At 41.4% G+C, this 27,770-nt stretch overlaps 3 protein-coding genes across 13 annotated transcripts; all 3 read left to right on the top strand.

Moving 5' to 3' along the window:
- The first annotated feature begins 319 nt into the window (after positions 1-319).
- Positions 320-2,652, top strand: LOC109859918 (maspardin-like). The gene is made up of 7 exons (XM_020438641.1): positions 320-682; positions 871-1,005; positions 1,122-1,227; positions 1,303-1,423; positions 1,506-1,614; positions 1,695-1,943; positions 2,012-2,652. The coding sequence occupies exons 1-7, from the start codon at positions 488-490 to the stop codon at positions 2,069-2,071; spliced, it is 975 nt and encodes a 324-aa protein (XP_020294230.1). The 5' UTR covers positions 320-487; the 3' UTR covers positions 2,072-2,652.
- Positions 2,653-3,609: 957 nt separating this feature from the next.
- On the top strand, positions 3,610-6,764 carry LOC109859916 (major facilitator superfamily domain-containing protein 12-like). 11 transcript variants are annotated; one of them, XM_020438635.1, is made up of 8 exons: positions 3,610-3,876; positions 4,317-4,408; positions 4,574-4,880; positions 5,003-5,285; positions 5,392-5,506; positions 5,628-6,002; positions 6,100-6,353; positions 6,550-6,764. In XM_020438635.1, the coding sequence occupies exons 3-8, from the start codon at positions 4,694-4,696 to the stop codon at positions 6,668-6,670; spliced, it is 1,335 nt and encodes a 444-aa protein (XP_020294224.1). In that variant the 5' UTR covers positions 3,610-3,876; positions 4,317-4,408; positions 4,574-4,693; the 3' UTR covers positions 6,671-6,764. The 11 variants fall into 11 exon arrangements, with proteins under 11 accessions (XP_020294224.1, XP_020294222.1, XP_020294225.1 ...); XM_020438633.1 differs by having other exon boundaries at positions 4,280-4,408; XM_020438636.1 differs by having other exon boundaries at positions 3,610-3,883.
- An 8,564-nt stretch (positions 6,765-15,328) lies between these two features.
- On the top strand, positions 15,329-27,177 carry LOC109859920 (the record flags this gene model as incomplete). Its single annotated transcript, XM_020438648.1, has 2 exons — positions 15,329-15,408; positions 26,044-27,177. A coding segment is annotated over exon 2 (589 nt), but the record flags the coding sequence as incomplete, so codon positions are not given.
- Between the last annotated feature and the right edge of the window lie 593 nt (positions 27,178-27,770).

Below are 27,770 nucleotides of genomic sequence, written 5' to 3'. Positions count from 1 at the left end.
AGAGAGGCTACTATATTGTCTGCACCGTAACATGTGGCTTCAGGTCGGCACCGTACTAGCAATATAGGAGTATTACATATATGTAGAAATGTGAATTATCACAAATTAGCGGATAAAATAATACCAGACAGAAGATTAAGAGCAGTCACGGCCGCGTTTTAGCTGTTATCGCTTTTCCATCCTGTTCGCTATGTCTAACGGTGGTGCACATACAGCACGAAATAAAACCATACACACCGACCAATCACTCATGAACATGGCTACGTAGTTGTCAATGTGCACCACCGCTGTGAACATAGCGCTAGCGAACAGATCTTTTCTCTGCTGATATCCCTGATGAAATACACGCACGTCAGAATTTGTTCAAACGCATGCGCGCAAAAATGTCTGTTGAATCCTTTTTATATTTCAGCGTTTTAATTTTGTCATCCTGATTAAAACTGATAAATGTTACGTTAAAAATTATCGCGCGACACTGTCGCAATTAATGCATTCGTTCTCTCGACAACACTATGGCGAGTCACCGTCAATGAACAACGCGGTGCAAAACACCGAGTGGCGTTGCAAACAGAAACAAGACATGTCTTCGTATTCGAGTGAGTTGTCACAGTCCCAGGAATACTTGAGTTTTCGCAGTTCCGTACCGCTGCGAAAAATCGTCGTTGACACCAACGGTACCAAGGTAATTTTCCATGTCTTTAGTTTCCGAACAGTTGATGTCCTGTTGTTTACTATCTGTCTTCTCCCTATCATCACTTTTTATGTGTAAAGGCAAAGTGACTTTGTGTTTTTAAATTTATTCATAAGAGTATATATTATAATTTGTAATATAATCTTAGTCTGAATATATCTATGATTTATTTATTTCAGGGTTGGAAAGTGTACGATTCCAATCCAAAGAGTGTCAAATGTCCTCTGATATGTCTTCCACCAGTCTGCGGCACTGCCGATATTTTTTTTAGACAGATATTAGGTCTGGCAGCCAAAGGTTATAGAGTTATATCAGTGAGTTGAATGTGTGTATCAGGTATAACAATCCTGAAGCACTTAAATGCAATATAAAGTTGCACAAAAGAGTTGTCCCACATTTGTGCAATCATAAACAACGAGTTTGTCTATAGGCTGAGCCACCAGTATACTGGAATATAAAGGAATGGTGTGATGGATTCAGAAAACTGTTGGACTATTTGGAACTGGACAAGGTTCATCTTTTCGGTGCTTCCTTAGGTTGAAAAATACTCAAGTCTTTAGGAATAATGTACAATTTTATATACAAATTATTAAGAAATTTTATATTTCTAGGTGGTTTCTTGGCACAGAAATTTACAGAACTAAATGCTCATTGTCCCAGGGTAGTATCTCTTGTTCTGTGTAACACCTTCACAGATACATCTGTATTTAAGTACAATGACTCGGCAACAGTGTAAGCCAGCTGTTTTGCTATAAAATAACCAGTTTTTGTTTCGTACATTTGTATTCAATCGAATCTTTACATATGTTTGTAGGTTTTGGATTTTGCCTTCAGTAGTGCTGAAGAAAATGATAATGGGGAATTTCGCAGCAGAAAAAGTTGACGGAGAGATTGTAGAGGCAATTGATTTCATGGTAGAGCGAGTATGTCGATCTTAATTTATTTTCCAGTGTGAAATTGATAAAATAACAACAAATAGAATCTTGCAATTATCGTTTTTTAGCTGGAAAGTTTAACGCAACCGGAACTGGCATCCCGTTTAACGATGAATTGTATGAACTGTTATGTACAACCTCAAAAAATATGTCACTTACCTGTAACGATAATAGATGTTTTTGATGAATACGCTTTATCAAATGCAGTCAGAGAAGAAGTATACAAATGTTATCCTCATGCCAAACTTGCTCATTTAAAAAGTGGTGGAAATTTTCCGTATTTAAGTCGATCCGCCGAAGTTAATTTACATTTGCAGGTAAATTTGTGACAAGTAATTTGTGAAATTATCAGAGATACGCAGAACATCAAAACACCTCTTTTCAGATTCATCTGAGACAGTTTGAAGATACAGAATATGCAGCTTCGGAGAGAACAAAGACTTAGCGAAATCTATTCATCATCATCATCATGTTAGGAAAAAACGTATATTAATTAATCAAACAAAAATGGCCTCTGATTGAGTATTCATATGCAGATATCAAGACTATTTGATTTTGTGTTAAGACGTTTAGTCATAGAGATATAGGAGATAGAGTGGAGCGGACTGAAAAAGCGATAAAGGCTTAGAAAGATGCATAATTTTACGTTTAGTACAAATAACTGTTTTCTTTATAAATAGAACGTTAAATAAATTGATTATAATATTTTTTACTAAAGTAATAATAAAGATAAGTGAAAGAGTGAAGAAAAAAAATTCTACTACCATTGATGTTATTGCGCATGCGTTATTAGACAAGGACAGAGAGGGCCCATATGCATCTTTCTCTTTTTAAACCTTTATCGCATTCACTTACGCGCTAGCATAAGACTCGCGCACTCTAGTCTTATATCTCTATGCATTTAGTCAAATTGAACATATGATTCAGTTGATCTCATATCTCTCGGTGAAACGCATTATGTATATGTACGTGTGTACGTATATATATATATTATACAATATAACAATATGAAGACATCACGCAATATCCCAACTATACATAATATTTTCATATATAATTCTGTATGTTGTATATAATAGTATATATGTATTATATATATATTATATATACATTGTTATTCCATTTTTTATAAAAACGTGTTCAGTTCCTTTTAAATATATATGAAATACTTATATTTTACAATATTTTAATTTTAATTTTTATGAATACTTGACACTATTTTTAATAAAGCAAGTTACCTAAAAAAATCATTACGCGCATGTACATATATTTTCTACAATGTTTGCACACTTTCTTTTTTTCTTCCTTTCTCTCTCTGATTTTTTTCTCCCAAAAATTCATTTTCTCTTATCGAATAATTTTACGAGTGCAATTATGATATGCGCTGAAAGTAGCAAAGAGCGCTTGGCCATGCTTTGCCAAGTCGTCTGACCGGGAGACCGTATAAGAACTTGCTTGATATTGATTGTGTGTGTTCTCTCGCGTTTCTCTTTCGCAGGCTCAGATTACGGGGCCTGTTTTACTCAGTATATACCTACACAGCACGTCGTTTGTGTGTGCTGATTGAAAATTTTGTTTTTCTCCCATAATCTCCGATGTTTTTCTCTCTGTTATATATTATTCCCGACTATATAATATTACAATATAAGTTCTCATTATATATAGTACAAGATTTTTTTTTTCGATAGAATAAATTTATATTAAAAAAATATAAAAATATATTAATATTTTGAAAGAAAACTAAAATTTTATCAAAATTTAATTATTTACATCAAGAGAGAGAAAGAATGAAATAATCTTTACACACACATAATACATAAAATAAATATTTATCATCCTATACTTTGTGTACAAAGTATGATAACAAAAAGTGAGAACTTGCGTCAATTAAGAAAATTAATGAATGTTGCGATTTGCACAACGCTCAGGTAGGTAGGTATTTATGTCGATAAGATTGCGATTATCAGTGATTGCTACTTCTTGTGTCGCGTACTTATAAACTCTGATGATTTCGCACATATTGGCGTTGCGAAGAACGCGGCTAAACTACAATACGCGTGTTTCAGGGCTCAGTCCCTCACCTGCACGCAACGCAGACAGTGGCATGTGGCAGTGTAGCATCAATTTTACAGCGTTACTTTTATGACACGTATAAAACGTGTTGACATTATATTTAGATAGATAGGTCACGTTGATTTGTACAATGCAAATCGTTGCGATGTACATGGCATTTTTGTGTTCAGCTATGAGGTAAAAAGTGTGTGAAAGAAAATCTGTAACAGTGTTTTTATACAAGTTTTATTTTTTATATATTGTCTTTTAGAGTTAAAAAAAAGAGGTAAATATACATATCGCGTGTGTGATTGATCATTATAAAAGTTTAAATCATTGTGTTTTATTTTTTGAATATTTGTTAATTTAAAGTTGTTATTATTTTTTTCTCCCTTTTCTGTATTTTTTATATCATCTTTTACATTATTTTTCTTCTTCTTTATTTTTTTCTATGTTTTTTTTATTTAGTCTTCGCAAGTTATACAGTTATCGTACTTACAACATGTTGATATTATAGTATGTTGAGATATTATAGTTGTACGATTTGTACTAATCCTCTTGTTTGTCTGATATATGTTTTGATAACGTGCGGCTTTTATAGAACATATTATGGGATTACGTAACTATATATATTGTAGCAAGAACTTCCAAAAAGGAAATAGCTCGCAGCACAATTCAATCAAGTGAAAGGAGTACCAATTATGTCGACTTGGTCTTAAAAAGAAATAGCGTAAACATTTACTTTTATCACAATAGATTACAGAAATTATGCAATTTAATCATTTAAACAATAAACATCCGTGAAAAATATATATGTGACGTACTTTTCTTCGGGAAATTCGATCAACACTTTTTTCTAAAACAATTTTTTGTAACAATCTCGTTTTTCTCGCAGGTGTCGTAAAAAGACGAGAAATTTTCGAGAGAACAATACCATAATGAATTCAACGGACTCGTAAACGTTTAATTTTTTGCTCTTCCGGTCTATTCTTGGAAACAGTGCAGAATTGAAAACATGAACAGCGCCGAGCGAACACCTCTCTTGGATGCGGGAAGGTTGACAATATCTACAAAACTCGCTTACGCTCTCGGACATGTTTTCAACGATCTGGCGGCCGCAATGTGGTTTTCTTACACTCTGATTTACCTTCAACGAGTGGCATTATTGAAACCTATCGCCGCGGGTGCACTTCTACTTCTAGGTAGATTAATTATTGTTCTCGCACTCTCAAAAAGACGACGCTTTATAATCAATATATGATTTAAATGATTTAATGTATGTTATAAATATATGATTTAATGTTGAAACGTTGTTTCGTTCAAGGTCAGATCATCGACGCGATTATGACACCTGTGTTCGGCTTTCTCGTCGATCGATATTGTAAGAAGAAGATCTGGCACGTCGTCGGTTCCGTCATGGTCACGCTGAGCTTTCCCGTGATATTCGGCGGTTTCGCCAGTTCGTCCCCCACAATTGCCATGCTTGTCTACGTAACGAGCATCACGATATTTCAGACGGGTTGGGCGGCCGTCCAGATCTCTCATCTATCAATGATTCCCTCGTTAACCAATTCACTTCTGGCCCGAGCCGATCTGACCGCGATAAGGTACACGAATCATTATGTAACGTCCTTTGAGAACGTGGGAATCGTTATGTAGCAGAGACATATTTTATTCGTTGAGTTGCTTCATGATAAATCTAATCACACACAGATACTCCGCACAAGTCAGCGCGGCTGTGGTAGTTTTTGTGGTCACGTGGATAGTATTACCGACCAGTGGAGAATCAATGGTCCAGTTAGATCAGCAAGACGACTACAAATTCAGAGTACGTAAGAAAAAGAAGAAGAAGAAATGCGCTGTATAGAAATGAATTTTAATTTGATTTTAATTTAATGCCAATGTGAAAATAAAAAAAAAAATAATTCAAAGATTCTTCTGATTTGCAGAACATCGTCGTGATCCTTACGAGTTTCGGTTTAACCGCGACCGTGTTCTTCCACATGTTTTTGAAGGCGAATCTTCTGGAACAAAATTCATTCCCGAAGAACGCAAACGTGGAAGAAGCGAGCAGCGGCATATCGGACAACTCGTCGAATCGCCGAATGTCATGGGTCGCCATTACAATTCTATTGAGAGTCGCGATGCTGTACGTGGCAAGCAGATTGTTTATCATTCTTGCTACGGTCTATTTGCCTTTGTACATAGAAGAGACTAAAGTTGGAGGCAAACAGGCGCTGGCTACCGTGCCCTTGGTCTTGTACGTGTCTTCGTTCGCGGCCGCATTGCTGCTCAAATACATCAACAGAACGTGCGGCACGAAGGTGATTGATAATAACGACAATTGGAAACATACACAGAGAGAGATCGCGAAGAGTGAATAATAATATTATTCTCGCGTAACGATTTTGTAAATCGCAGGTTTGCTATTTTCTCGGTGCCGTAATTGGCATAATGGCCGCGGTGGTGACGGAATTTGTTAAAAGCAGCACCGCAGTGATTTACGTTGTCGCTGTGTTAGTTGGCACGGGAAGCTCCATTACAATGGTCACCGCGCTCAGTGTCACCGCCGAATTAATTGGCTCGAGGACGGAACGCAGTGCGCTCGTGTACTCCGCCGTAACTTTCCTCGACAAAATCATCACAGGTCTGGTGGTGATACTCATTGAAAAATGGTTAGTGATTAATACCGACACGTACACGCAAGCGTGTAATGTACACTGATATATTTTTTCGATCATAAATTATATTATACATTAAAATTAAAAGATCGTGAAGTTCGATCTGAACGATTTTCCGAATGCTTGCGACTTACAATTCACACGATTATTCTCTTGTTTTCTATTATTTATTTTATTCTTTTTTTTTTAGGAGGTGCAACGACAGCGAGCTCTGTCCCACTTACAATCGCGACACATTGTCCGTCGTGTGCGTCTCGTCGATGATTCTGGGACTTCTGACGCTACTGTCTGTGTCGCGTTGCCTAACTTGAATTAACGGTGATGACATATTTGTCATTTTTGTAAACACACGAACATTATTTTTACAAAGCAATAACAAATGACTTTATATATTTATACAAATTATCTCGTTGTTATATGAGTTATTTCATCTTTCTGTCATCTCGCAACGAATCTGATTCTATTTCTCTACCAGATATCTCCTCCTCCTATCTCTCATTAAAAAATCCATGTCTACCGTAAAGTGCGCGTTTTTGAGTCAAATGCACAGATCTGTGAGTCGAATGTATCGCATCTATTGTTATCTCCTTTTCGCGTTGCCGATTGGTTGGTTGATCGAGTCGAGTCGAGTCAAATCGAATCGGTAAGATCGAGAGAGTAAATAATGACAGAAAAGCGATTTTGACAGTTCGTCGTATATATGGAGAAAACTAAAAACGTGACTAAAGTAAAGTCACGTGACAAAAAAGAGAGTAGAAAAACAACACGTGACTAAAGTAACGTGACTGTAATGTTTATATTATATATAACATTAAATAATATATATTATATATAAATATAGAATATTATATATAATATATACTTTTTTTTACTCTTTTCCCTGTCACGTGACTTTAGTCACGTGTTGTTTTTCGACTTTTCTCTCATTATTTTTTGATTTTGATTTTCATGCGTTATTTCTGACATTCTCTAATGTGTATATGGTTTGGAAAATACTATATACTAGCTGTCATAGCGGTGACAGATTGTGTTTACTGGCACGACACGTTAAAATAAAAACAATAACAACGTGTGCGTAGCGCGCGCCTGTGATGTGCTAGTATGTTAAAATACACGTATTTTGATATCTGTTCTTCTCTTGTTTGTTTTGCGCTCGACCGATCGATTCGGATCGATCATGTAACGGCGGTCGAGAGTTGGATCGACTGCTCGCGCGCGCGTAGCTTCGAAACGGTTGCGCGAGATGGCGCCAAATGGCCAGCTTGGTAGCGAGAGAGAGATTTGATTTCATAGAAAAGACGCGCACCCCAATCTGCACTATATGTACTGCCAGAGTACGATGACCCGTTTGTTCGCGCGTTACGTCCCGGCTCGTCGCGATTGCGTCGTAGTATGTACGTCAAGGCAGACGTGGTACTCTCTTTATCGCTCCTGCAAAGCGGCCCGAAAATAGGAGAAAGCGAGAGCGTGCATGGGGGCGGCGAGCCACTGCGCAGACGCTTGTTTTGCTCCGGTCGACGAGTACTGCCGACGGCGGAGAGAGACGGGGAGAGAGGGGAGTGGGACGCACGCTTGCGGGGCATGGCGTGGTCCGTGTTCTAGTAAACAAGTTGTGTGCGAGTCGCGCGGGGAATCCGCTCCCCAACGAGAGCAATCGCCGATATTTATTTAACGACACGGTACGTTTACTGTCGCGCGCGCTCACGACGCGTCGTTGTCGTCGTCATCGTCATCGTCGTCGTCGTCGTCGTCGTCGTCAGTGTCAGTGTTTGTTGCCGGCATCGAGAAGTATGCGCACCCGTCTCGTTCCACTGGAGCAACGGTTAAGCGATAAATAAAAGGATTAACACCGACATCGGTCGCTTGACCGTAGCCGTTTGTTTCCCTGTGTGTTATGCGTACGTGTGTTCGCGGGTGTGAGTGTTGCTCGTGTTTGCGAAGAAAAGTTATCGCAGTGCTCGCCGCCGGTTCAAACGAGAAGGTGATTTTTGATCGTCAACGAGAACGAGACGAGAAAGAGGTGAAGGCGCCCGTGAGAACCGATGCGAGGTGATGGTACATCCGAGAGACGTCTTGAATATCGCAACCGGACATCACGTTTCGGTGAGTGTATATTTCTCTGTATACGTATCCTCCACACTTTCTCCCTCGCGGCGTCTTTCATTTTTTTTTTCTCTTTCTTACTGCACACGCGCGCGCGGCTCACGCGTCTCTCCTATTTTATCTAATGCGATCTCTCGCCGAGAGCCTGTTATCGCGGAAGGTAATTCGTGGAGCACACACGCGTGACGATATCGAAAAAGGGGGGAAGAAAGAGAGAGAGAGAGAGAGAGAGAGATTTTGAGAAAAAGGCGGCTTTTGATCGACCACCCTCGTGGTCGAAATGTTCTTTTCTCTTTCTCCTTTCGTCGGTTTTCTATCCTACTCTCAAGGTATATGCTCCGAAATCGCGTCCTCGATCGAGGTGGATCGAAGCGTCCGAAAGAGAGAGAGAGGAAGGGAGAGAGTTTATAGAGAGAAGAGAGGTGCGCGCGAATAACACGCGAAATTTGTTTCGGCGCGTCGCTTCTCTCCTGGGCGTTGCTCTCTCACGACCCGCTCGTGTTGTGAAAAATCGTCGCTTTCCGCGAAACAACGCGTGCTTTCACTCGGTGTTTGCGCGGCAGATATTAATGCCTGCGAGGCTATCGTGCAAATCACTCGCTTGCGAGGAGGAGGGGAAAGAGAGAAGACGAGAGGAGAGAGGAGGGAAGGCGCAGAGCGAAAAGAGGAGAAGCGAGCAACGACGCTGCACTGCATTTCCACATGAAAGACTCGCGAGAGGCGGATTGTTGCTTTTTCCCGAGACACTGTGTGTTGACTGGAAAAGAAGCATCCTCGTTTAATCGCAACTTTCTCGAATATATCGAAATGACACGGCGATGTTTTCTTTTCGCTCGTGTGTCGGCGCGTCGCATCAATAGAGAGAATGAGAATACGCAAAGAGAGAGAGAGAGAGGAGAGGAGAGGAGAGGAGAGGAGAGGAAGATAGCGGCGGCATAACGCGATGATTATATCGCGTCCCGCGATATTTCTCTCCTCAGTGACCTCGCGGTCGCTCGGCTAACCTCTTTCTTCGCCGCGCCACGCTGCGCCGTGCCGTCGTCGCGCCGAGAAGAGCAAACATCGTCGCTGCAGCGACGAACGTCACTCCCGAACCTCGGGAGAGGGCCGTGCGGATCGTTTGTGTAGATTCGTCTCGGTTCGCCTCGTCTTTGCTCGTCTTCCTCGATTTTCAGTTTTCGCGTCAAAGCGTTTCTCTCACTTCAAAGACAAATCTTTGCGTTTTCTTACATCATTGTTATAAATATGTACATACTTTCCCCCGCCTGACTGTGTATCCAGCTTGGCTTGATTTGTCGCATCCTTTTTATTTTCCTCGACTTGTTTGTCCTACGAAGGACAAGCGTCGTAGGACAAACCTGTTTTACTTTTATATCTTTTGCAGCGTTTCTTGCGATTGAAATTGCTCCTCTGGAAGATATTGGTTCGTCAATGATCGCAGTTTAATTGCGTACTCGACGTACGAATAACGCGATTTTCAATTTTTTTTTTTTTTTTTTTTTTTTTTNTTTTTTTTTTTTTTTTTTTTTTTTTTAAGATGAATTTTTATATCAACATCGAGATTTGATGTTGCTTCAAATCGCGCGTGTGTACGGTATTTTTCGTCGAAACGCGAAAAAAAAAAGGTACAAGAGAACGCGTTTTATAGAGAAATTGTTTCTTCTCGTGTCTCGCAAACACGATGATCGTCCGAAAGTGGATATCATTTCTCCTCGCGATTATTTTCGAGCGGTAAGACGACAGTAAGGTATCGATTGGACGTAGTCGTTGACTCTCGATCATAAACCATTTGATTGATAACAATAATAACATACACGTTTGCCGCTTTTTATTGACTTTTGATTAAGAACCAAGACGACTATGTACATACACACGCACAATTGACAAGAAACAAACATATCATTTACTCAAGATAATTTTACATTTATTGAATAAATTTTCAACGAGAATCCTAATAGAAGAAATAGCGCGCACGCAAAATCGAGTTTTTTGATTGACGAGTGAAAATCCGACGGGAGATCAATTTGTTTTTATTAGAGATTTTTTTTTTTAGTTTAGAGCTTTAGATGTTCGGAGCGTAGTAAAAATATTTTGTTTTTGCGCTTTTCCGGACAGCGCGCAAAAGACGTCGTAAAGATATCTAAAAGATAGCTAAAATAATTCAGCTGTCTTTGAGATATCTTTCGAATTTTTGTATCTGTCTCCGCGTGTTGTTTCCTCCGCGTACAGTGTTATTAAAACGCTGGCGAAAAAATAACATGGAACCGAGAGAAACGGTGACGTTTACGACATCATAGACGTCGGGACAAAAGTGGTCGCCCGGTGGTGCGCCTTTAACCGAAGCAAAATAACGAAGAACGGTCGTCCAGCCTTGAATATATTTGCAAAAATATATTGAATTGACGGCTGACATTAACGACAGGTAATAACAGTGCGGAACATTGCGTAACTCTTATTCGCTTTTTAGTATTATACCTATGATCGTGAACGCGGCGGCGCGTTTATCCTCGGCGGCATCGTCACAAATCACGCAAAGATGTTCGTTTTTTTTTTTTTTTTTTTCGAAACTGTCAGCTTCGTTCCTCGAACGGAGGAAACAAATGCGTTGATTATCGCTTCACGCGCGCCACTTCCGAAAATTTATATCTGTGAAGTTTGTCGACACATCTCACGATATAATGCTATCGTTTATTAGTTTCATTAGAATAACAATTATACGTGGAGAAAATGGTCTCGCGTGTTTGTTAATCATTTGTAACACACGCGCACACACGAAAATGAAGTTGCCGCCGTTGTCGGTCGGAGAAACTATTTTCGACCTGCGGTGGAAAAATATTTTTCGATCGCGGTTATGAGCAACGCGCTAATTCGTAGAAATGACGGTGACGCTTGGCAGTCCCCGCGTCGCGTAGTATTGTAATTGGATAGCTTGTTCGCTCCCCGAACGTGAGTACTACGCCAACGATGGCACGGAATGTCACCGTTGTTGCGCTATTAACGCGTACCAAGGGCACATGCGTCCAACAGAACGATTGCTCGTTTCGGTCATTGTTGAGTCGAGGGGGAAAACCCCGGGACACGCATACGCGAAATGTTTGCGTCAACATTCGCCGCGGCTAGATCGGCGGAAAAAATTGACCGATCGGACATTTCCTTATTTTCCGCACGTTCACCGCGGATGTCGACACGTTGTGTCGATAAACAAGGTTGTCTAGCGCAGATCGGATACCAAGCGGCGCGCGCTCTCTTCTCGCAAATAGTATCAAACGTGATCCGGCGGTGTAAACAACCTCGTAGTGTGTTATTAGATTTTCGAATTTAAAGCAAAAATTTATTTTAAAGTGACAAAAGTTCTTGATGTAATTGACGTGATAATTTTTTCCGACATTCCGTATCAACGATTTGATTCGACGATTGTATCCGAGAATTGCTGCGAGTTGTCGATGATTGTGGAAAGAGTGTGTCTTTATGTCACACAAACACGTACACACGCGCATTCTCCTCGACAACAAGTTATATCTGTTATACGCGCGGTGGTTTACGTTTTACGTCGCTGCGCTCTTCTTATTTTATTTTCTATAGAACATAAAGTTGTCGAGAAAGATGCAACTTGTTAGTAGCATCGTAAATAATCTCGTTTCTTCTCGCGTGTCCTTTTCAAAATGTTTATGCTTCGATTTTTCTCAGTTGAGATTAATGAAACAAAGCTATAAATTTATCATAAGATTTAAATTTATTCAGTTTACATATTCAATATATGTATATACATTTAGCTTGATAACTCGTTTAGAAATCGAGCTTTAACTCGTTTGCTAATTTGTTAATTGATCGGCTTTGTCGCAAGTATCTGCCAATTGTCATCCACATTGTTACGAGAAATTGCACAAACGAATTGCATCACTTTGTAATAAGTGTGTACATATTAGACGGGTTGACGGGAGCAATTAGCATCTTAATTAGTCGCATAGCGCACGAGACATTATTTTATTTAAACGCTCATTATCGTATTAATGTTAAAATTAACGCACAATTCTAAAACATAGAATATCTTAACTTTAAAAAGTAATTAAATTGTTCTCTCTCTCTCTCTCTCTTTTTCTCTCTAATTCAAAATTATTTGAAAAAGGAAATAAAATGCAAATAAATGTCATGCAAATGTATACATCGCGTGCGAATGAGGTCTTTCATCTGTGTTTTGTTTTTTTTAGTTTCCTCTAAGATCGTTTCCGTATTTTTGGAGTTACGATAGTTTCGTTTCGGTAACAACAATCCGTTCTCACGCAATAGGTTATCACGCGCTTATCGCTAACTAATCCTTGGTTAACTCGCATACAATTAACCCATTTTTGCGATTATCGAAAGGCCTTGGTATGCTCGTGAGTATAAATATAGCCTGCGTTTCAGATATTCACCGCGTCAGTACTGAAAATCTATAGTTCAAGTTGCATGTGCTATAAATTCGAAGTGAACCGGCGGTGAATAATACATGCGCATACATCGAAACGCAAGCGCGTAGAAGAAGGTGGAATGTAATACGCATAATAACGAGAGAACCAATCGAAACAATTGCCTGATTGAGTAGCGCGAAGTTTAAAACACAATACTTCCGTAACTATGGGATGTATATCGCAATGATTGCAAATATAATTTCAAATATTTTTACATCGACGTAAAATGTAAAATTAAATCAAAGAGAGATGAATAAGTTCGTTGGATTTTTGAACGTGTTTATACTCCCGATATAAAATTCGAATTGATTGCTATCGCGCTTATTCTCGACATGACGCATGTTCGTTTGAAAATTCCAAGCGGGGGATGAGAGGAGGCTGATTTTATCCGCTTGAGACAGTCTCTCTCGAAGGTGTTTTCCAAATACTAATCCGTCCGTGGTGCTAAATCAGCATTTTCACGCAAGAACAACTCCGTCCGCGCTCGCTTGCTCGTTCGATTCCTCGCTCGCTCGCTCGCTCGCATCTCTCGATCACCACGTTTTGCCTACATTCCGAACTATAACCGCATTCCGTGCCGTACACGTATATCGAGTGTTCCGAGAATTTACATGCCGCTCGATTGGAGAGAGAGACCGTTCGGTTTCGAGATCGCGCAACGCAAAAGACAAAAAAAAAAACCTTTCTTTTCTGATAACCAAAGTCATTAAATATGCAAACTGCGCAACAGCGCTGCGTACGCATTTTTCATACGTGCGTGTATGCGTACGCTGTGTGGCCGCACGTACCTTCCAGGAACTATATTTCATTCGAGCGCGCGTGTTGTCGCGCACCTCTTAGGGGAACGTGCGCAAAGGTCCCCTGAACTCGCCGCTCGCACATTGCGACGCGTTACGCCGAAAACGAAATCCAACACAGCTGTTGACAACCGTAGTGAGATTATCGCGCAACGTTGACGAATTCTTTTCTTCCTCTTAACATTTTCCTCTTCGCGTATCGCGTAACAAACGCAGGCGATTTTGTAGCGAAAACCATATTCAAAAACTTCTCTCTTCCTCTCTCTCTCTCTCACTCTCATTGTAGAAAAAGAGAGAAAGAATCTCGTTTATTATATTCTTCCCCCAAGACCTTCATAATTTTGCTCCTTAATTGCTTGTGCAATCTACCTTCGTTTCTTCTCGTTACTGTTATCTTCTCTCTCTCTCTCTCTCTCTCTTTTTTTGCTCTTGTCCTCCTTGTTCTTCGTTTTCTTCCATTATATCTGCTACTTGCTTATAAACTACATGATCGTGCGTTATCTTTAAGTATCCTTTGCGTACTCGAGTAGTTGTTAGTTAAGTGATTATCATAAGTGGTTGTATTTTCTCGTTAATAAACTAGCGTGTTATCGTTTCTCGAGCAGTCTATTTCCCGCGATGTTTTATTTTCCCGACTTCCGCGTTGAGATACATAAATGTTTGGATACTCCCGGTTGTTAAAACGATTGACGTGTAATTTACCAACGATCGATCGTTAATCGAGTGTCGAATTTTTGCGTCATCATTAATTTTATCTCAATACATCGGACCAACTATACGGCGATCCAACGTTAACACGGAACAGTTTTATATATATATATATACAATAAAACTCGCTTGCACGTTGAGCGCGGAAGTTGGCTAATTGAGAATTAAACAACCTGCGTGTTCAATAATTGCGTCGTAAATACAAGACGTTACCTCCCCCGGCGTTACTCTTATTATACAAGATATGTGTGTAGTTAATGAACGCGAGGGGTGTTGTGTTAGCCACGAAATTCTCCCTTTAATCGTCGCGCACAATAGGAACGGCGCCCACTCGGTTTCCGCGCTCACCGTTGGATGGCGGCTCCATGGTCCTGCATCACCGACTTCTCGAGATTACGTCATTCCCAGATGAAAATGCGTCGCAAAATTTGTCGGCGAACAGTTCGAAAGTTATGGTTTTATCTCCGTTTTTCAATTTTTTTTTCTTCGATGAGTCGGACTTTTTTATCTGCCACATGTCTATTTTATATATTGAAAAAAAAAAAACAAACGAAATGCGAACGCCAGTTATTACGTTGCAAAAAGTTTCATTATTTCGTCGCCGTAATAAAAATCTTGGCACTGGTCTTATTTCGAATCTTTTCTTCGTTTTATTTTTTTTTTCTTTTTTCTTATTCTTTAAATAATATCCGACTTCGTCTCGTTTAAGGGTGAATATAAAATATATGACAGAATTAGAGAGGAAGAGAGAGAGAGATAGAAGAGTCTCGTGAAAGGCTGTTGGGTAACGAACGATGAGTAGAGTAGTAGCGACGGCGACGACGACGACGACGACGACGGCAGCGGCGGCAACGGCGGCGGCAACGGCGGCGGCGGCGGCGGCGGCGGCGGCGGCGGGTGGGGTCCAACATCCTTTCCTTACTGCGCACTTTCTTTCCCCTCCGCGTTTCAACCCCTCGACGACGCCGCGCTAGCTACATGGACGCGGTGGTGGTTAGTAGTAGTTCGCTTCGTGGAAAAGGCGGCGCATGCCTCCCTGTTATCGTGCGCAAACTCTTCGCACTTGTTCTCTCGCTCGCTCGATTAGGCGCCTATTAGCGTATCCCCGCGTGCGTGTGCGTGCACGAAGAACGAGAAACGACGACGTCGTCGTCGTCGTCGTCGATGAACTACGCATACTACGTATAATGTACTACTACGCGTCGACGCATCGACGCGCGGTTAACGTCCGACCGACACGAGGCGGCAGTCATACTCCTCGCGGCCAGTTAAACAACGACGGATAGCGACCCTTCGGCGCGTACCTCGAGCACGACATGCGATAGCTCGTCGCTCGATGTAGGTATTAGATAAGATGACGCGTTTCTTTTCTCTCACTCTCTTTCTCACACATACACACACGCACGCGCGCGCGCACACACATACACACATACACATACACTCTCTCTTCAGTCACTACGCAGTTGCTTTGGCGCAAAAAGAGTCCTGTGACCGACGCGACGTTCTGTATTGCATCACGATAACATTTTGCGACCATAGTTCGTTGGTGCTCTTGAAAGCTAATAAAGTCTGTATGTAGTGCGTCTATGTGTGTTTTTCTCTCTAACATTGACACTATTATCATGCACACGCATATACGAAAGATTTAATCTTTCATGAAATAAACGAGTAAACGAATAATCGCATCTGATATCAAAGTAACAACAACAATAATAGCTTTTTGACGTCAACAATGATATCGCGCGTGCAAAGTTTATCGAGAATCGCGCAAAGTTTGACGATTACTTTGAGTTATCTCTTCGAAAAAAAGAAAAAGATCACGTCCCCACTCGATACACACGCCGCGAAATCCATATCGACTGTAACAAGTGTAACTCGGTTACGCCGCTTCGCACATCGTACAACAATGTCGCAATTCGCTTCTGTCTGTCTTTGAGGCGGAGAGATTTCAGTTATCGCGGCACACACAACCCATACGCAAAAGCGCATGTGTCCACGCTCGCGCGCGCGTGTGATAGATTCCGTAGAGAATACACACTTCGTGCGTCAGAATAGATCATCGGAACCTTGAACGACCGCAGAAACGTACACTCCGACTTAGAATAGACGCGTGGACGGCGAAATTGTGAGGAAAAACCCATTTGACATTGTCTTGAGCTTTACGTTAATTAATTTCAACTGAGAGAGTAGGAATACGCGTTCGCGGAGTTAAGTCGAGATAAACATGTACAGGAAAGAGCCGTAGATATTTATACTCGAAACGCATACCGGTTTCTTGAAAGATATCGCACACACGAGAATTTCAACATTTTGTAATTTTTCTTACACATTGTATATACGTGTGTGTGTGTGTGTGTGTGTGTGTGTGTGTGTGTGTGTGCGCGCGCGCGCGCGCGCGCGTGCGTGATTCTCTAAGTGAAACTGCGTCTGTATCATTTTTAATACCGACGTAATATTCGTGAAGATTTCAGTTCACTTTATCGGACTTAAGAACTACCCGCTATTTTTATTTTTTTATTTCTTTAAATATTTTTATTTTTATTTTTCATGAGAGACGTTGAAAGTCGGAGTGCGACTATAAATACGTTCCACTTAATGTATATCTCAATTTTGCGTTCCAGGGAACGTAATCGGAGTACGAGGTTTTGAGAGTATTTGTGTACGATTTTTTGCGCAACACACGAATAACTTCTTCGATTTTTTTATTTTTTTATTTTTTTTTTATCGTCTCAGCTAGTCAGATGGCATTTTGCGTGTCGCGCAATTCCATTTCGCGACGAGTTATCTCTTACATTCAGATTCGCGTTAGAAATTCCGCTTTCTAACGGCTTTCCGAAAGTCGGCAAAGTCAATCGACGACGTAATGTTGCGGATTTATACATTCGCGAAATGTTGCGTCGTTCCCCTTCGTTAGTTTTTCACACTTCTCAATAATTTGTGTCAATTCTGCGAGTGTTTTTTTTTTATCATATGAGCAGAAACCTAATCTGACAACATTCGGAAAAAAAGTTCTGATCACGTTTGGGGGAGTTCGATATCTCTCGTCTCTTTTAATAATATTTTTTTATCTACATCGCGATTATATAAATTATTAAAAAAGAAGCTTATATATCAAAAACTGATCATTCAAACGATACACGTCAGCCGAAAAAGTTATCTGACCCGCGCGATAAAATAACGCAAAACTATTCGGTGCGCATATGTCCCCGCGTTACGTCACGCAACATAATCGTCAACTGCCGACCAGTGCGAGTTTCCCAAAGTTCTGAGAGTTTTGACATTGTTTCGCTGTTCTTTCGCTTCCCCTTTGTATTGCGCATGTTAAAATGGCACGTTGCCACATGTAACAACGAGGTCCGACGACGTTACAAACCGCCGGAAGATCAGGGACAGACGGATCGATCGTCGCGATCGTATCGCGAGCTTCAATGTAGCACTCTCGCCGCCTACCTATCTACCTACCTACCTACCTGTTCTACTACCGGACATGGAGGACGCACGTGTCGCGGCGCGAAAAACATACCATTAAGCCCAACTCGTTTATCTACACATGAAAAACTTAGCGGTACTACCGGCTATTAAATCGGATGTGGGATTACTTTTTTATTGCGACGCAAATTGTTTGTCACTATCTACATTCTATCTTCATTCTACAATCGCGATCAAATGTCGCTAACATATTTCTCTAGATAACGCACACACGTGAATTGTTAAGAAGCTCATTAAAAGTTTATTGCCGAGCTTTTGTTTTTTACACAACATTGTCGGCTCTTCTTCGCATCAATGTCTTTCGTACGCCCAGGCATGTGACAATGTTTTGGCTTGCATCGATCCGTCTACCCTTATACGCGGCGTAGTATCACAACTTCCTTCTGCCTTCCCTCTACGTCTTTCCCCTTCCGTCTATATCTACCCATACATATATACTTCGCGAGATCTACCTACGCCCTGGTTCACTCAACTACCCTCGAACGGTGGCGGCAGCGATTCTCAGTTGCCAGGCGCGGATCGTTCGACTAGGAAAAAACGAGACGTCTCGCGGTATTTCACGATATTCGCGCGATTAAAAAAACAAAAAAAAAAAAAACAAAAAAAAATTCGCAATGTAATCTTGTCGAGAATTTTTATTCGAATGATCGTGGGTGTCCTACGTGAAAAAAAATGCAAATTACGCTCGAATAAAAAAATCACTTTACCAACGATATTGCGCGGATTATATGAATATGCTTTCGCGGCGCTGTCGGAGGTATAAATATATGTTCATGTATTTAGAATGCGATATATAACATTTCTGAGCACGCGCGTGCAGCAACATGTTTCATACATACGGATTTTATTACACCTGCGCGTACAAATAATAAATAAATATGCAAAAACCCTTAATTACGGTGAAATGTACGGTGAAACATGAAGAGAATTCCGATAAATTTGTTATGCTTCTGTGATGTTTTTGAAAAGCAATTTCGTGGAAAATATTGCAACCGCTTGTAAAATTCATGGATTCTGCTTGCAGTATAATTATTGAGCGAGTCAATTGTCGATATTATATACTTGATATACAGGAAATACACGTTACACTAATTACCACATTTAACTCCATTAATTTGATGGGATGCAGCAAAGCACTCTGGGAAAAAAAAAAAAAAAAACATTTGTGTCTCTTTTTATCGCATGTCGTATCTCTATTATATGTATATTGTGTGTGATACGATAATGATACCGCTTCAAATCCTGTTACAAAACTTAACGACTTGATCCTCTCGCTCTCTTTTCTCTCTCTCTCTCTCTCTCTCTCTCTCTCTCTCTCTCTCTCTCCTTTTCTCCCTATTCAACTTAACATATAGATTATTCATGATTAGCGGAACAGTTTACAATTGTGGAAGTTGAGGGAAAACTTTTTTTTCGCGAAGACTAACTTTCCAAGTGAAATTCTTCGAAAGCGTTGAAGACACGCGTCTGAAACGCGCGAACGGAAAAGCGTTACGATTACTTTCACACACAGCACCGCCGTACGTCAAGTATAATAATTTTATTTGGACAATGATAAAAGGTAGTCGTGTTTGTCGCTTCTCGCGAGTGACGTTATATCTTCGTCGGTTTTTATCGGCCGCGACACTACAGATAGAAGAATTCATTACGGTCATGCGATGTTTTTTAAAACATATTTTTTTATTTTACAGAATGCGATATCCTGATAGATATAAAAAATCAGTAATAATAAATAATATATACACCGAGAAAAATATATCTAATATCACATTGATATCACGGCGCGCACACAAATATAATTAAGTATCTTGATGAAAAATTTACGTACAATGTATATATAATTTCACGTATTAATTGCACATATTAATATGTGAATGATTGTTGCAATTTTTCCCGGTAACGCGCAGATAAATTTATCTTAATTTCTTTAATTTTTCGACGTCTGTTTTTTATGGCAAAAAGCATAAACAATCATTGTATTATATATTTAATTTATCAAAGCGACGTCAAAGAGAGACTGATAATATTTATTTATCCTTCGGTTTTAGATATTGTCCGCGTATTTTTAATGAATATCATCACGCGAGAGAGAAATAATTCTGATAAAGATAAAAAAAAAAAAAATGTAATTTGAAGAGAATGTAATAATGTTACTTTGTATCGTCCGAGTGTTTAATATTTCTTACAAAGAAATTCACGCAATTACGTTAATCAATGACAGCGGCATAAAAGAGAGAAATAATAATTGCTCAGAGAGAGATCAGAAGATGTCTTCTTTTTTTTCTCAATAAAGAGATTAATAAGAGATTTATTACAGTCATTACGAAAACACCGAGCAAAAGAAATCGAAAACGTCAAGCAGCTGGTAGTATTTCATTTTAGTTTTGATTATATGAAGAAAATATAATATATATGTTTGAGACGTAAATTTAGAGTTAGGATATAATTATTAACAGTCTGGAAACTTTAGAATATACAAACAGGAAACAGAGAACGAGACAAGAATTGAGATATCTGTCCTGATATTCAAACTATTTGTGACAGTGGAACCGTAAAACAATGACGATATGACGCGAGAAGAGAGGAATTTTACGAATAAACAACCGAGACGAGCTCACAACGCGAATATTCGTATTACATCAGCGTAGATTGCGAGCGTACGCGTTCAACCTCGTGTTTGATTGGTCGGAGATAACGCAACTGTGAAATTCGCGATCGCATCGAGGGACAAAAGGGGAGGGAAAAGCAAGCAACGGTGTATCGACCGTCTCCTCCCATTCAGTTCGTCTTTGCGAGAAGATCGCGAGAAGAAAGGATGGAGAAGAAGACAAAGACGCGAGGAGAGCGGCAATATCGGTGAGAACTGAAAGAAATGAAGCTGTGTGCTCGCGTTTATAAAAAACGCGGACCTCGAAAAGCAAAACGAGCGGCGTGAAACGACCTGCGAAACTTGTCGCACCGCCCTTGACTTTTTCTAGTTTGTTTTTCTTTCTTTCTTTTTTTTTTATTTATTTATTTATTTAACAAAGTCAATTTATATCAAGCGGCGATAACGTTTTATCGTTTTATCTGTGTGCTTCAAAGATGCTATCTACATCCATGTACGCGACTATATTCCCGCCGAAGCGCACAATATATTAATAACGTGTTCGATTATAACTGCAGCGCAATTAACTATATAAGTGCTATATAGGTTTTTTTTCTCGCGGTGCATCGATCGATGCAACTCGCTTCGCCTCCGGCCCGCAGCTATCTATCTACCGTGCCAGCTGCAACCGGCTGTTGCACCATATTACGACACCGCCGAAAAATCAACATACACCGGCTCATGCGTCTGTCGTGGACCGACACCGACTTATCGTGCAATCGATGTTTCCGCGGCTCGAGTGGCGCCGTTACGCAATCATGCGGTGGCCGTGAGATTGCAAGATGATCTAGATTGTGCGACACACGAAGATTGCTTCCTGACAAGTTCTCTTTCGCGATGTCACGTGGAAGTATTTGCGATAATTATCTGTTACGATAAGAGCGTGTCGCATGTCTCTTTAGCGCGCGCATGCTCCAAACCCTTGATGAAAACCAAGGCGAAAAAGAGATAGATAGATAGATAGAGAGAGAGAGAGAGAAAGATAGATGGAAGAGTTTATGCGCTTGGCAAGAAGCGTACTCGTGCAGCAGTTGGCGAACATCGACAGCGAGTGTCGGCGAACCTGCAAATGCGACAGCACAAATACCCTCCTCCGCGCGTAGTAGAACGTAGCCGCGGCGCGCGGCAAGGAGTGGCGCGTGGCTCTGTGAATGAAGCCTGTGTGCTCCGCTTCCTCCCCGCCGCGCATCTCTAGAGTAATATCCCCTTACCGCGCGTCCTCCTCCCTCTCTTTGCTCCTCCCCACTCTCTCCGATGCATTTGTTTTCCTTGTCCCTCGCTCAGTCGAAACCGGTTCGCCGCGTTCGGCACGCATTACGCATATTCCCGCTGCCGACGCGACGCGACGCGACGCGCTGTGATGCACACGCGTTACTACCTTTATAGGTAGGACGTACGTAAGTAGTAATAGTGCGCGCATTGAAAGCGCTCGTATCTCCGTGTGTTTTGACGGTTGTGCCCGGCGCAATTAAAGCGACGACCGTGCAAAAAGACTTGCGCGTTTGCTCGCGCAACTCAATTAAAAGTGTGTACATGTGAAAACACACACGCATAGGTGTTAGATCGATCAGAACGTCATATTGTCGTCCCGGCGAGTTTCTAACGCGCGCGAGGATTTTTATAATAGGAAAAAAAACAGATGCGAACTGTACGACTGGCGAATGAAAAGAAATGACGTTTGCCCGCGTTAGCCTCGTTTTTGTTTTATCGCTCAGAAATAACATGTATTAACGCCGGGTTAAACTATGACGCTTTTTTATTTCTCACGTGAGAAAAAAAAATCTGTCGAGTCAGCACGCGCAAATTAAATTTAGCTTCTTGCACAAGAATGAATCTTGTTACAAATAACTGTTCTTTGGTTTTTTGTTTTTGTTAGAGCACAATTAATCTCTTTCGAAATGACATTTTTCTTCGCAAAATAATTGCCACTTATCCACTTATCCACTTTTATTAGTCGCTATTAAACTAGCTTTTTGCCGGCACGCGTGTCGCATATCGTTCGAGAGATAAAACACCACGGTTGAAAAATAGTAGAAACGCCGGCGGTGTAGCGCATTGATGACATTCAGAGTAAAATTGTGCGGTGTGCACACACACACACGTTTCCTTCTACCTTACGCGCGCGCACGCGTGTGTGTGTCACTAAGTGATAAACTCGTTTCGGTGGTATTTGAAACCGTAACTTGACATTTTCCCGAGCTCGCGGCGATAGTGGGTGCTAAATGACGAGTGCGCGCTGGCGTAACGCGCGCGCATTCCTTACGAGCGCGCGTATATTCGCCCATGCCTCGCAAATAAAAGCGTGAATAAGACAGCGCAGCGTGGGGGCGGCGCACACCTATGTGTGTGCGCGCTTCGCGTGACTGTTTTCCGCGTGACTGTTTTCCGCGTGACTGGACATGCTTTATATATTAGACACAAAACCTTTCGAACACACGTCGCGAGCAACATTGTAATTTCGCAAAGTGTTTCGCGACAAAAATTGTATACCGTAGCGCACTATATACTACGGAAAATAGGAATTACTATATTGCTCGAGCAAGACGAACGAGCGGATTAGCGCCAATGTGTCGCGTATTGCAGCAAATAAATCTCACGTACGTTTGGAACGAAAATATATGTGTTCGTCAGAAAAGAAGAGGAAGACGGTAAATGAAATTGACGTTAATCGGCGTACACACGCGTACCTCTTTTGTATCGAGTCGCGATCACACGGAGGAGGGCGTACAAATCAAATCTGCGTGTCCCGCGTGCCACAGCGTACACGTCTCATTACGGGTGACAGCATGACCCCCTTCGTGCGCAATAAATCAATTACCGTTTTATTAGTAAGAGAAATCTACACTTAATCAAATCATGTTACTTAACCCGGGAGTCACGGTGAGGCGCGAGAAGAACACGGGTGCGTATACACTCCACGTATGTACGTACGCGCCGCGGGAGCGGCGGGGCGACGCGACGGTTCGTCCAAATTTTTTTGTTTTGAGAACCACTTAAAACAACGCTCCGTGAGACCGCGCACGGCGAACCTTTCTCTCGGATATGAACACGCGGATGAACTTGTAATTATTTATATACAACCTCCCGACACATTAATTTATTAACGCTGAGGGATCCGTGTTGCTCGTGCATCGCGGAGCCAACGTCTCGTCATGATGATATAATATAATTACACAGTAAGATGTACACAGATAAACGCGCGGATGTTTTATTAATTCGAAACGGACACGGGAGAGATAGAGAGACAGACAGAGACAGAGTGAAAGATATGAGATACATACCTCTATCGCAAATAAAAGAGTACGAGGAGAGGAATTTTAACTCGTCTTATCTAATCGAAACTTTTTTCTTTTACATTGCGAGATTTTTAGAATTTATTTTTGTAATTGTGGGATTTATTTGCGCGTAAGAAAGGGACGCGCAAACCTCATTGCGTGTTTCGTTTATGATACGGGAGTGGTACGCGTTTTCTGTTTTTATTCCCTTTCTCTTCCATCGTCTTATCTCCACTATCGTTCGTACCGTTGTATGGTTGCATGTACGTTTTCGCATAATGAAAAAAAAACACATCGTGTCGGGGCTTGTGTATGGGACGTCGGCATGGCAAACGATGCCTCCGGCCGACTGATTGGCCGCGAGGCTCTTAGCGGGTTTGCTTTTCTGTGAAGGGTTTCACCGGCGCAACACACACGGGGAACGTACCGTTCCCGCGGCGGAACACATCCGGGCGTGTGTATACGGCAAAAGCCGACTGCGCGCAAGGCAGAAACAGTTTTGCGCACCGTGTTGCGACGGTACCAACGGTGTTGCTATGGGGCGGCGCGTCGTTGATTCCCAGACCAGAATCCGGCTTATTCGATAATTCGCAAATCACGTGCTTTATCGCGCGAACGCGTCGAGCATCATCGCGTATTCTCTGTGTGTGCATCGCCCCGTTTTACACGCGTAATTTTCTCAAGATATTGTCTCGGGGAGCATCGCGGAGCAGCAATGCGCGAGCTAGCAATTCTTTCGCGCCGCGCTGATAAAAAAGTTATAAAAATGTAGAGCAGAAGAAAGCGTCTGTGCTCGCGCGATCGTAAATATGCGCATACGGGGATGAGTGCATGCGCGCACACAAAATACGCGCGCGGCGTTTCGAAAAAAAAAAAAAAGAAAAAAAACCCAGCGTGCAACACAGAGAGACCGTCTTTTAAATGTAATTGACGTCGCGAGATAGAGATGCGCTGAACGAGAAACATATGGAGTGCAATTTATCGGTGAAAAAAGAAAAAAAAAGAGAAAAAAACGATAACGCACGAGAGATCCGTATAACGTAGGAAGTCCCGAGTAAACAAACTTGATTAAATCCCGCAAAAGCCGCGAGCTAAATATTTGTATGTTCGCTATTTGCCCGCGTGAACGTTTTCTTCGATGATTGGGTAAACCGACGTGCGAGTTGTTCAACGGTATTTATTTAGTCGTCGCGTTTAAATTTGATTTTCGTCGAGAATATTACTTCGCCGCGTCGTTCACTTCGCGATGCGCATTACTACGCCCGCGTAATTTGTTCCGCGTAACATCCATGAAGCGCCCACGATAATTTAAAACAAACATTTTTGCGAGATCTAATCTGCGTTTCAAAGCGGAGATGCTGCGCTCTCCTATAGCGCTCGGAAATAATAAACGATGCATTTTTGCCTTTTATCTATCTGCAGTTTTATCTTTTATTTATCCGCATCAGACTAAGAAGAGCATTTTCTTCTGCTCGGCTTCTCTTACCATTGAAATATTAGTCGTGTAACATTGTGTTATCGCGTATTATTCATGACAGTCGCGATTGAAGTGCGAGTCGATAAGAATGAGAGAGAAAGAAAGAAAGAGAGAGAAAGAGGCGGAGAGCATTGAATGCTTTCAAAATGTCGTCGCGTTATTATTTCCCGGCAGATTCGTGTCCGGCGGCATGTAAAAAATTTGCAATTAGCCACAGCTACCGTTCTTTTACTTGCAGCAAATTTATAACAGCGTTCTCCCGCGTGTGCGCATCGTTCGTTAAAGCGAGAGCACACGCGATTACGTTAATTTATATCTTTTTTTTTTTTTTTTTTTTTGCGAAGCGTTCTATTTTTGCATAACGACGATAATGAACACGCGACACCGCGCCTTGGCGTGATCATTATGTATTATTATAAATAACACCGACGACGCTACGATATCACCGTATTTTATTGATGATCGCGTAAGCGTGACTTACGAAAGTATATAATTTCCACGTTCTCAAAGTGTGTGTTCGCCGGCCGCGTGCATCTTTTCGCGTGCGATCACGCGTTATCATTAACGAGTATGGAAATTAATGCGAGGCGATTAATTTCTCTCGGTTAATTGCAAATATATTCATGTAAATTCGTAAACGTGTATCTAAACGCTTGATTGAGAAAAAAAAAAACAACACTCGCGTGATGCAATTCCACGATGTGATTAATTTATAATTTGTGCTGTTTCTCTCGTTGCAGGTTAACAGATTGTCTAACCGTCATCGGAGAGAAAGAATCAATGTCAAGAGACGTTCGAAGTGATTGATAATAAAATTGATCTCGTAAATTTCTCAATGGAATCGACTGGTGCGGTGACCTGTCGACGGTGCCGATCTTCGGCCACGGTCGACTGATAACTCGCGCGCGCGGACGGGTAATCGTTTGTCTCGCGACACGCCCACGAAGTCTCTCGCGGTCCGCGCGCAATTACAAGAAGCCACTGACAAACCACGCATCGGACAACGAGGAAAGATGCGCAAAGAAGTCTTCGAGTGGTGGTTATCGTTGTCGCCGCATTGACGATCGGACCCTCCGTTTGTTCGCACATATAGAAAGAGAAAACGACTAACGGGAGAGCCAGAGAGAGGCTGCTTCGCGCGCGATAATATCGTCGGGAGGCGAGAAGAAATGCGAGCGAGGCGCGACGCTGCTTGTCTGCTTTTGCTCTGAATTTGCGAGGAGCGCGAGTACACACATATATCTTTTGTCGGGAGAGGAACTTCCGAAAAGACGACGGCGTGAAGATGAAGTCTTCGGCCGTGTGTTACACATTTTGCGGCGCGACGTTCGACGAAGAACATAAGATGAGCACCGTTGCGTCTCCTTCTGCATCGGAAGCTTCTACCACTTGCCACTGCCATTTCTCCTCGCCGATCCGCGACGGATTTGATGACGAACACGGCGTGTTTTCGTTACCGACGTCGAGGTCAACGACGGCGCCGTGCGACCTTTGCGAGCGTCTTCGTGGTCGAACGGGCGGACGTTTTGACTTGGTGAACTCGACCAGGACAGAGGACGGTCTCACGACAAACGGTTTCCGGTCGTTGAGGCGAAAACACGAGAACTTTATGTCAGCGAGTGACGCGATCGTCGAGAAACGCGACAGAACTTCGAGGTGCGAACGAGTTCCACTCTACGAATCGTCTGCGAGATGCGCTTCGAGCGTCGTGCGGTGGAATTTCGCGATCAGATTCTGGGACAGATGGACGATCACGGAGTTGGAACGAAAGTTCCTCTGGATCGTGTTCCTGATACTCGTGATAAGTTCCGACTTGGCATCGGCGCAAGATCGCAGATCTTACAATACCATCGGTTCCAACGCGACAACCAGAGGTGAGTTATACGCATTTTTCATCGTTTCTATAATCTCGAAATTCCTGCGATTATTAATATACGTTTCACATATTGTTAATATTAATTTGCGTACATTTTGTTCTCAGAAACTTGATAAACCGTTTGAGTATCTACATTGTCGTTATATATCGCACAGCAAAAAAACGCGTCAGCGCAAGAAATATATATATTTATTTGACACTTCAGCCTATATGGCCAAGAAGGGGACTTGGTTACAAAAAGTCTAATCACACACATCCTTCCATACGATCCATACCTTATATAACACTATATAACACTTATTTCACGCTTATTTACATTTGCTTTACAAATCCTTTACATTATCTTCACTCCCATTACATTTACATTAAATTAGACTAAATTAAATTACATTACCTTACATTGCGTTAAATAAATTAACTTAAATATCCTAAATCACTTTTCTGTCTTTTTTACATTTTACCTTGCCTTTTTACATTTACATTTATACATTTTTGCCTTCTTTTTCTCTTTTTCTTCTACTTTTTCCTATTTCTGTTTCCTCTTTCTCTAATTTTTATATTTTACTCTATCTTAATTCTATTTTCTTTTTT

This window comes from Pseudomyrmex gracilis, unplaced genomic scaffold (genome assembly GCF_002006095.1).
Source record: "Pseudomyrmex gracilis isolate BER0280 unplaced genomic scaffold, ASM200609v1 scaffold_301, whole genome shotgun sequence".
Taxonomy (NCBI): Eukaryota; Metazoa; Arthropoda; class Insecta; order Hymenoptera; family Formicidae; genus Pseudomyrmex; species Pseudomyrmex gracilis.
Note: the sequence above shows the minus strand (reverse complement) of the source record. Positions and strands in the feature narration are given on the sequence as shown.